General features: G+C 29.9%; 1 protein-coding gene across 5 annotated transcripts in view; it reads right to left on the reverse strand.

The window, feature by feature from the left end:
* LOC132951602 (acid sphingomyelinase-like phosphodiesterase 3a) overlaps positions 1-12,033 on the reverse strand; it is a 221,146-nt gene that overhangs the window by 122,421 nt on the left and 86,692 nt on the right. For all 5 annotated transcript variants that reach the window (XM_061023390.1, XM_061023393.1, XM_061023392.1 and 2 more), the window contains one exon: positions 7,760-7,864. In XM_061023390.1, coding sequence (XP_060879373.1) covers positions 7,760-7,820 — 61 coding nt within the window. In that variant the 5' untranslated portion in view covers positions 7,821-7,864. The remainder of the gene's footprint in view (positions 1-7,759; positions 7,865-12,033) is intronic.

Below are 12,033 nucleotides of genomic sequence, written 5' to 3' on the forward strand. Positions count from 1 at the left end.
TATATATAAATACGGTATACATGAAAGGAAGAAAAAACGCGTTCCAAAATGTAGAAGGACGTTGTTGCGGTAACATTAGACTTTTATTATTCATCCGAATATACTGCAATAATTTATGAAAGGAAAAAAACCGTTCTACGAGACAATATGTTAATATTATATTATAATATTATACATTAAACATTACACCCATGTATACAGTTGTTGTTGACGAAAACAATTGTTAGGCATATTATTATTATTATTATTATTATTAGGCGTAGATCGCGTCGCACACGTTAATTTTGTATACGAACGATAAAATAAATATTATGCAATTGGACGTTTACCATTATACCGTATTAGGTACAGTATATAATATACATTATATAATATAGGTTACGGTCGGTTTGGGGGATGTTAACCGTGCCGGGAATTAAACGCGATAATTTTACGGTAGGTACGCCTACCTACGCGCTACCATAATAAATAATTTGTCTAATGCTCTGGTCGCGTCGTTGTTACTTGGCTGCAGGTACCACCGGTTGAAATGCGAACTAATTTCAACACCCCCTCCCACGATTGAGTTTCAATTTTTCTTTCAACACGAGTCACATTTCATTCATGTCAATAATGATAAAACGTATGAAAAAAATTATAGTCCCGAAGCCTCTACAAATGAGTTTATCGAGCTCCGACTGTATAATAACGTGGACAAAGGCGTTTTTCGGAAATGACGGTTAGCACTGGTTTTACGCGCTTCAATTGAATCACGTTGAACTTTTTTCGAGGCAAGCAAACAGCGGTTATCGTGGTTTACCGTCAAAGCTACACTTTTGTTATATTTTGTTCAAAAACGACATGTCACCGTATACCATCGAGACCGCACCAAAACCGCCAAAACCACTAGAATATTAAATAAAGGAAACACTATAGGGAGTAATTGTATTGCTATCCGTACTCAAAAGCCCATTGAGGAAGCGTTTTTGGAATAATCTCTGTGCTTATCGAACTCCCGTATAAACAGGGGTACGACACTCTCCAAAATCCTAATGCAATTTGAATAAAGTGGGGACATGGCCTTGAATTTGTATGGGCATTGCCATTTTAATATTTATCAGAATCAGCTGACGGGCTCATATTATCATAATTTTCAATAATTGATACCATTATAATACTTTTAATTTTTCTGTTTTTAAGTTATGTTTTAAAGTATTCAAAACCATTTTTATAATATGTAATAGTCTTTAACACATAATCATGCATTAATTATAGAAATTAGTTGAATTAACAATTCAAACATTTCTAAATCTTTAATTGTATAAAAAAAATTGTTCATAATAACCTCCCGGACCTCCAGATACTCGAATTTAACTTAAATACCAAATGTCTAGACATCGGCATCAAGCACAGTGTCTCTTCTATATTGTTCTGTGGTATAAGTCCACCAGCATTTTACTGTCATCAGAAACATAATAATTTTAGAATACACAGAACCATTGTTTTAACTGCTCGTTGACCGTTGTCCGACACCAAGACGTCGACCACTGCAACACTGTCCATGTTTTTTTCATTCGATTAAAAATTTGGTCACATTGTTGTCGGGAAAATATATTTATTATAATATAATTATTTCATTCGTATTACAATATAATAATTAATGGTGTTTAAAATAATACGCATACTTCGAGATTTCAATATTAAGATGATGTATATGACGTTTTGTTTTTAACAATTACTATAAATACATTGACCGAAGTTTAAGATAATCATATTAATATATTATAAAACAAATTCTTCAAGAATTTCTTCAGGCTCATTATTCGAATGAAGCGAACTCGATAATCTTTCGTGCACTTTGGTGCAGCATACTTAGATGCACAATATTGTAATTTATTTATTTATTATTATAATTAACGCCAAACAGCTTTTTTTAATACAACATAATAGACACAAAAAATATAATGGTAAAATATAAACAGTTAACAACTTATGAAACACTATACTTAAACTAACTTAACTTGTACTAATTTGAAAGACTTAATTGACAAAGCAAATAGAAAAAAATCAATTATGGTATTTTATAAGTTTCAAATGTATTAGCTTATTTTGGGATTTATTTATTTATTTATTGTGTCACTTGCAAACGTAAACATTTCAATTTTAAAATAAATTACTTTTGTTGTAAAAACTGTTATTAGTAATTATTACTTAATATAGATACTGTTTAATGGTTTAAAGTATGCTGATTAAAAATTCGAGTTTATAACGGATTCCACTTTACTTCAAACAGTGGTACTTTAGAGTCGTTCAAATGAAAATGTTTTGTTGTTTGTATTTATATAGTTAAAATAACATTAGAGCTCTTTCATTCAATAATACAATTTTATTTTAAAAACATTATATTTATACCTATATATTTTGCTGTTCAGTTAATAGATAATTATTGTCATCCATTTGAATTGAAATTCGAAAACAACTTATTTTAGACAATAAAATCAATTTCATAAGATTGTTCTCACAACATTATCCATTAACGACACAAGTTGGCAATTTGTAAAAATTGATTATGAAATCGATTTATGATATTATAGCATCAAATTAAAAATAATATATAATGTGTTATAGATATAATTTAATGTATATTATATAAGTATTATCACGTGAAAATAAATAATATATTTTATTTTAGTGATATTAAACTAAATGAAAAACTCCTTGAAAATTCCAAAAATAATAGTTTTTAAGTATAAGTATGTTGCATTTGAAAAAAAATGCATTACACTAAATTAAACATCCGCGTTTTAATTTTTCAGTATTATTTGTTTGTTACATAAAATATGTATTTCGAGTACGTCTGTTGGACATTTCAAAATAAAAAAAATAGTTACATTTATAACCAGGATCCGTTTGTTAACGATTTTTCTTCTTTTGGTTTTCTGAAAAAAACATTATAATGTCGTTTACCTACGCTTCAGTATCACCATCATCAATTGGTGGCCTCTCAACCAGCGGTATATAACAGACTATCGACGAAACTCGACGTCATCGATGTACTAATGACGGAGGTGCGGACAAAATGGTTTTTGGTTCTACACACCGTCTGTGACCACTTTGATTTATCGGCAACTCCTCGACACGTCGGAGATCTCAACGACGTGGCGTTTACTCGACTTGTAGCAACTAAAGATCGGTTAGGTATTCACCTCATATACTGTACGTGTTCTACTAACGAACTCACTGCAACAGTGAACGTCAACCAATCGCGTTGACGGATTTTTTCTTTCTTTCACACCATGTATCGCCATGTAAACACGTGGAGGCCAGTGGTGTACATTTTGTGGTCCCTGATACCGATACGAGTGTGTGTGACGAGTGTATCGGTGGGTGGAAAAAAGGCACCCGCCTACCGGTCGAAAAGTTTGGGGTCGTTTTCCTTTTTCCTCACTTCTTTTGTAAATTCCAATCTATTCGATATTATACGGTGGCAGCGCGAGTTCTAAGGGTGTCGGAAAATCTCCCATAAATCACCGGGAAAGGTTTTATTTCTGTTCTGCTACTCAGATTAAAACTTTACACCCCGGTGGCGTTACTATTACGGTTTCATTGTTTTGGGATCTGTGTTTGTTTATTTGGTCGGTGTTGTATTTTTAGGAAAAATCGAGATTGCGATATTATTATACTCGATTTTTACTGTTTCTGAATGTTCTTCTCGCATCACCTATTATTGTATCAAAATAATAATATTATTTTTTATATTTTCGCTAATAATTGAGTGTAGTTATTTTGCATAACCAGTGCGCCGTATTGAGATGTTTATATTTGCCACGCATTTATTATAAGTTATACAGTATACACGTTACTACACTGTATAATATTAATATTATGAACATTATGTTTCTAGTTACTTATTTAAACAATGGTGAGTTATAAATAAACATAAGATGTTTGCACGAATTAAAATTCTGGTATAATTATTATTATCGTTTTCGATTTTTAAACAATTTAAACTAAAAATTCACATTATTTAATAATTTAAAAATTTAAAAATGTAGCTAGGTATATTATAGTATGAAATAACAATTTTTTAGTACCTGTATTTTTTGTTAAACTAGTTTTTATATTATTGTAGCGAACAATATGATATATAATAATTCCAAAATACATAATATAGTTGATTGTATATTATTATACTCTACTTGATACTGTACTGTTAGGTATTATGAGTATGGCACTTATGCGGAATTCTCAAACTAAACCATTCAGAGTTAGTGCCTACAAAAGTACACGACGTGTTGTTGTTTTCCAGAAAGTAGAAAATCTTCTTCGAATAATTTATTATAAGTGCTTGATATACGTCTCCTCGGCTGCCGGTACCTTAAGAATAATCGATATACGTAAGAGTATTCAATCTAAATCAGCGTAGTGACTTAAGGCGTGTTTTTAAAATGTCTCGGGAGAAAATTCGTCAGGAATTCGGTACGCGACTATGACATGACGGCAACTTTCGCTCCATTAAAGTTCTTGGTCGAAATTTGTCAAACTCAGAGTATCTAATGTGTTTAATATGTCGTCCCGATTCTGCAGCTTGTATATATAGTACGTACATGACTTAAAGCCCAACCGGCTGTTGTTGGAGTGGAATATAGTAAGCGTAGCGAAGAAAGATTTCGTTTAAAAGTTGTCTAAAGTTTCGGCTGGTTAAATTTGTCGTACATGTAATAAGATTTATCTTCAAAACAATCGAAGCAGTCGGAAACCCGTATGAGTTTTCGGATAGTCTGTTTAATCGATGTCATTTTCTCTCCCTATCAATCTTTTTAAATGTCTATTTTTCTGTAAAAATCTAATAACCGTATTTATTTCCTGATAATACTAGAATGCAATTATACATACAGGCACGCTTCGTTCATTCAAACAGAGAATTATGTCATAAAAATTCTGAATTTGATAAATTTTAGTCTTGGGAAGTATAATAATGGTTCGTACATCACATAAGCAGTACCCAACGTATACATAATTCACCGAACAAAATGTGTGACGTACACATTGTGGCGTACAGGTAAGCATTTTTTTCGTTGCATTATTATGAAATATTTCTAACATTTTATTACGTGCGTGCAGTAGCTTTGCCGTCATCGTGGTGTCGTCGGTAAGACTGTTCGTTTTTTTTTTTTTTTGAAATAAAATACGTAGCGTGCCAATGGTTTGCAATTAAAATGAAGTATCATCGTTTGGCGAGCACTTTGAAAGTAGCAGGATGGTTTCGAATAATTATTGAAGAGAGAGAATGGAAGAGAGAGAGAGAGAGTGAGAGGGATAGAGAGAGATAGAGAGAGAGAGAGAGAGAGAGAGAGAGAGAGTAAGACAATCAATGATATAATTATGTCAACGTCACGATGGGGGCAAAGACGACTAAACGGGTTTTGGTAGGGATATTTTCATACAGTTTTTATAATAATAATAATACTAATAATAATGCTATGGTGAGATAGCAGAGTGACAAGACATGGTGGGCGGGTGACCGGAATCGTTTCCGCCCTCGATCGCGTACTTTAAATGAAAAATAGTGACTTCTCCCGCAGACGACGGTATTATATTTTAATATTATGTATACAGCTAGATCAGTGGAGGTGGTGGTGGTATCAGAGGCGCACCCGATTATATATTATTATATATGTGCTGGTCGGTGGTGGCAGTGGCGGACGATGAAACTCTCGAAATCGGATATTAATATACGGCGCCGCATTATGTTAGGTTTAAACGCGATACGATTCCACCGCCACGGGTTCTGCCAGATATGACGCCGGTCTGCAAACGTTTTTAAGCCTCTTAATAAATTGTTAAATTTATGTACAATATGTCGCATTTTCCAATGATATATTACGTGCGGCCTACGCTGCAGCATAGAATTATTACATTATTACAGCACGGTCGTGTTTTGTTCGCCGACCATCGCAACGATGGCGGTCGTTTGCATTTTGTCTCGAACCGTCCTGGTTTAAATTAGACCATGCGGAGACACACGCTCGCACACGATCAGCTTACGCTACTGAAGCATTACGGCGTCTGGTAAATGTTACTTTTAAACGTTAAATTATTATTAAACTGAGTTCAATTTAAAGGCTCTTTTTCCTACGGGAAAACAATTAATTTGGTAAGTAATATAATATGGTTGGAGGTATAATATGGTTCCCCGAGTTACTTTTTAATACACGTCATGTGAAACATTAAAATGGGCGATATACATAATATTTAAGTGATCTTTCAACCCTTTCACACAGATCGACGGTTAAGCAATGATTTTTGAAAATCTCGTGTGCCCCTTGGTTTCACAACTACTACCCCAAATATTATACTCACGTCAGATGTTTCAAAAATTCTTACCTTATACTATTAGAATACATTTAAGGACGTCTGAACAGTTAAAATTCAATCAATATAAGAAAAATATTATATTAAACTATTATAAATGTATTCTTATTATACTCTTGTTATTACTCTTATCCTTAATCTTAAGGTAAATACTCAATTTTTCAAAAAATATTTATGTACCTATACTCTTTTTCAAATGAGAACGTACCGGGCGGCGGACGAAAACCGGTCGAAACGCGCGCATGGCCTCCCCACTCCCGACAGTTTCAGCGACAATTATAATTATAATAATAATTGAACATTCTGTATGCCCGGCGGCGTCGAAAGTAGCCGATCATTGGCGACTAATCAGAAATTAATGACTAATTTTGTGGGAGGGGCTTGTGGTTCCGCCTCTGATAACGATGCGCGACCCGGTGCGTTCTCATTTGAAATAGAGTATAGGTAATTGATAATTTTTTTATCATAATTTTTGAATACATCAATATTATTACTATTTTTATCGTTACCATTTTTAACTTTTTAACTTTATTTAATGAAATATTGACAGTACCTACCTAACATTTTAAATATCATATTTGGAAGCAGAATATTTTTCTAAGAATTTCAACATATTATATAAAATCTAATTTATAGTTAAATATTTTAATATTTATAACTTATGAGACGTATCGATGTAATGATAAGATGAGTGGAAATGAATATTGCAGAGGTATCATGGAAAAAGTTGGTCCACTACTCCATTCTTATAAATTTTGAATACGTTTTGTAACTAATGAACTACCTACCTACTCGTATCAAATTCGATATAATATGTAGGTAAAATTATATTATCAGAATTTTGTAATATAAAATTATAAATTCAGACTACAAATCATTAAAGTAAAACCTCTAAAAAATGATAACGGTAACAAAATATTATGATATTACAAAATTGTTTTTATAATTGCTTTATCAAACAAACTCGTCCGTACTTTTTGAGAAAATTGGTTTTTGTCTTTAAAATAATCAACCTATATAAAATAATAAATTATATAGGGAGAACTTCGACGTTCACAATTATTGTCTATTGTTGTTTAATATATTATAATGTAAATACTACCTATATTATAGATGACACATCATAATATTATTATATTATGTCAATTGCCGAAAGAGGTAAGGCTGATATTTCTAAAACCACGCCTAGCAAATTCGTCGAGATAATAATATTATGTACATTCTCAAGTTTCATTGCACTCTTACCGTTCAGTACACCTACATTAATGTACGCACAGCTGTTTGATGGGTACTTGGTGTAAAAGGGTTAAGAATAAGGACCAGATGAAGTGGATTAATTGTACGCGCAAAAAGCAGTGTTACAAGGTTTTAATTGCACGGTAGTCTATTAATTCTTTCAGCTTACCTATTTTCGATGAAACATTGTTGACGGCTATTGCACAGACAATAAATGTGAAAAACAGCATCACTGCCCGTTAAACCTCCTACAGAGGTTGCATTTTATCTTCCCCTGTAACAGACAAAAACAATACAATTTAAATAACGGCAAATTCAATGGACGTAAATAATTTGTGTTAAGTTAATAAACGTCTGAAAACTACCATTTTGTTACTCGAAAGACTAAAAAAACAAAAACAAAAAAGAACCCTGCAGTTTTGCAAATATATTATAAGAATGTACAATCTATTTGAAAACAATTCAATGTTTTGGCCAGTTAATTTATTGGTCAAGTTTCTTAATAAAAATAAAAATTTTTTTTTTTGCCTTATTAGACATTTTTTACCAAATAAAATATGAACATGGTAAATACAATACTTTATAAGACCAGCATAAGTTTAATTATAAATCTGAATTTTATCATAAGTGCGTGTAATTAAATTATTTGGTTAATTATGAGGTTGTTCTTTTTTGGTTATTTCATCCAAATAACATAATATTTTGTTTTACATTATTTAGAGTTATAATTTAAAATAACTTTTATTTTAAACATTCTTGTTACCTTATTTCTCTATTTTTATTGTTATATATGGTTGTATTTACTTTTTCATCCATATTATAGTGCTCACATAACTATTCACTCGATTCACGTAAATAGATTGATATACAGTAAATAAATTATAATAACCATATAAAAAAGAATAAAAACATGTTTCAAAGTATCATTCGTAGACTTCGGCGACTATATATAGTTACTGTTTCTATGCATAAAAGTATTAATAAAAATCCAAAGCAGTTAAGTAGTAGTTAAATAATCTGCTATATTTATTTGTATTTAGTGCGAAGATAATATATATTTTGTACAGGAAATATCATACTTAATGATTTTATTGTGTTGGTTCTTTGCACCATCGGAATTGAATAAGCATAGAATTAAAAAAATAAACAAAATAGCAATAATAAACACAGTTATTCAATATATTATACTCAGTAGAATATTACGTATATTTTTAATTTAAAATTTACCTATGCAATACAACTAAAATAGATGTTAAGCTGGACTAGTGGAAAAACATTTGAAGTATTATAGTCTTATAAAATGAAATAATTTTGATGTTTTCAAGAATAGCATTACTATAGATCATTGACAAATTTAAATTATCAACTAATTATCCTAAACTCCCTAAAAGTTTTTTACTAGAACATTTTATATTATCCACATTTATAATACATTGAATCCATCTAACTCATGCACTATTTATTTTAAAGAAAAATGTAACCAACTTATTATACTTAACACAAATTAATATGACAATAATAAAGCAATGTAGAAAAATTTATTTAAGTATTTCTGTATCTAATAATAATATTTATATTTATACTTTACATTGGTTTAATAATGTTTTAAATACATAAAAAAAAACACATGAGTTATTTGAGAATAAATACATGATGTAACATTTTTATTTACCCAGGTCAACAAAAATACGAATCTTAATATTTTACTGAATGATTTTGTTTAACTAAAAACGTGATTTTTAAGACTTTACAAATCGTATTTATAATATCAGATAAAATGTCAAATAGAACCGAGTGTAGCTTTTTCACGTAACCAAACATTCTTTCAAAAGGGTTTTAAGTAAATTAATCAAAACATAACACGTGCTTTACATGGGTATGATATACATCATGTTATATAAATATTTTGTGAATAATCTTAACCACAAAACCTTCGTCAGCAGAGTTCATGTGAACGGAAAGTGATTAAATACAAAATTCCGTTTAATTATTAGCAAAAGAGGGAGTAAACGACAAAAACCCTTGCGTGTCGTACAGTCCATAATAATTGAGAACATCCTATTGTTATAAAAAAAGAATAAAAGGATTGTACATAATATAATCACCATGATAATAAACTGTTCTGTTTTGAAGATTGTTGAGATAAAACAAAATATATAGAAATATCTTGAAAATAAAATCTTCAAAACATGTTTTAAATTTTTTTTAATTAATAATTTTAAAATATGCAGAAGGTATTATTTTTTCACCAAGTGTTATTTAATATATTTTAGTTATTGGAAAAATATATTTATAAAAAAAATAAAAATAAAAAAATACCACTTTAACATTTTTTTTTTGTATTACACGAACACAATAATAAGTCACACAAAACGAATTTATAAAAATATGAAGTTTGTGAAGGACCAATAACAAATCAATATTAAATACACTTAAATCTTTTGACACTTATAATTCCATACCTACAAACTTTATAAGTGTACAGGAAAAAAAATGTTTGTCGATCGAGAATATTTATTTTGCTATTGTGCTAATATTTATTTTGAAAAACTATAGAAACGCTTTAAATTCAGCAGTTTTTCGTTATTATTTTAACGTGCATCATGCGAAGTATGCTTATGATAGAACGATAACATACTATACGTCATATACCTACTATCCTGTGGGTATTATTTTAGAAGTGTAATAAAACTAATCCTGGTTCTTTTCAAACGTACAAAGATAAGATTTTAATTCATGTAATGAGTCATTACATGTTCATCGTAAAACATTATTACAGATCGTAAAGTATTTAATGTGCGCAAGTCACTAATATTAAAAACCGTTAAAAAACTTTATTTATCACTATTATCGTAGGTACTACATCTCACCGAATAACATTAACGTCATTTGTCCAATTTGTTTTTTTCTGTAAATTTATTTATTTTACATTCGCATACATACATATAATATGTATCTACTAGTTAATATTATGTAGGTACAGTATAATCGTTTTATTATTAATTTCAAGTATTTCAATACAACAGTTCAATGGCAACTTATAGTATCACCTGCAGTAGACAACCAACGTGGCAATTAAACCAGTGAATATAAATATAAGTGAAGAGAATATTAGGAGAAATTATTGTGATTTGTGTGGAGAGTGCATTCAAATAGTTCCGAAGTAACTGATTGATAATATTCGTTAAAAACGAAAAAATAAAAAGTATTAAAAAAACCCTTTGTTGTAAAAATGTCCAACGAAAATAAATCAACTTATAAACGATTGGATTTTGTGATTTACTACTTCATTGACATGTTTTATGGTATCATAGACGGAAACGAAACCTTTTATTTGAAAACGACCCTCACGTGAAAAGTTTTAAATAAATAAAAAAATAAAAGCCTTATTCGGGTTTTCGAGCAAAATTATTAAACTGATTTTCGATTGTATATATTTACATATTTTTTTTTATAACTTCACCTCGTATATAATTATTTAATTAATGATAATGTTAAAAATCCCTTGTTTAATTTACTTTATCTCATCCGGTTTTGTTGAAAAATAAACACTGCGCATAATAAAATACTGCGATGCCGGAACTCATGTTAATTTCAATTAATTAACCCTGCAACAATTATAAATATTATTTTTACTCAAAGATAAATTGACTGTGAACTGGTTTATATGACTAACGTTTTAACTGTTGTATTATAGTATTTAGTTGACATAATAATATTCGATGGAAATGTAATCAACACTTTGCTCCATAATTAAAAATATCTACGAATGTCTTAAAAACAGAGTTCCATTGGAATAAATCTAAATTCCAGTATTGATTCAGTGGACCTAATCATCGATCCTTGCAAATGCCGATTCACCTAAAAAGCAAAATACAATTCCTGAATAGACGTCGGACTTATTCCTTTATTTCCAAAGAATAGTATTATTGTAATGTTTATTATTTGTATGTAAATATATATTTTCTTTTGGATTTTTATTCATTCAACTCGAGTCCCGCTTGATGGATGTCCTACCTTGTAACATCGCAGTTAAGATAGGTACGTTTAGAATAAAATGCTTGAACGTTTTTGTATAATTTTTTTTGTTGTTGGTTTAACGAAGAAATATCGTGACACTTGAATAGTTGTTATTATCTTGCCGCCAGCTCTATAAAATGTTTTCGTCCGGAATAAATGTGGTGTATTAAAAAAGATAAGGTAAGATTAGAATAAGACATGAAAAAAAAATATATAAAAATATGTTATGCACTGCCCTCTTAATATAACAACTTCCGAGAACAAGTATTACTTACTTTTTAATGAAAATATTGTTTACACATTTGACAATGTTCAAATACATAAAACACAGTTTACAACATTTAAAATTACAATGAGTCCCAAAGTCGAAAAAAAGCAGCAACTTTTTGTTTTACTTTCGAAAAAAATAGGCATTATCATAAA

The sequence above is a fragment of the Metopolophium dirhodum genome, chromosome 9 (genome assembly GCF_019925205.1).
Source record: "Metopolophium dirhodum isolate CAU chromosome 9, ASM1992520v1, whole genome shotgun sequence".
Taxonomy (NCBI): Eukaryota; Metazoa; Arthropoda; class Insecta; order Hemiptera; family Aphididae; genus Metopolophium; species Metopolophium dirhodum.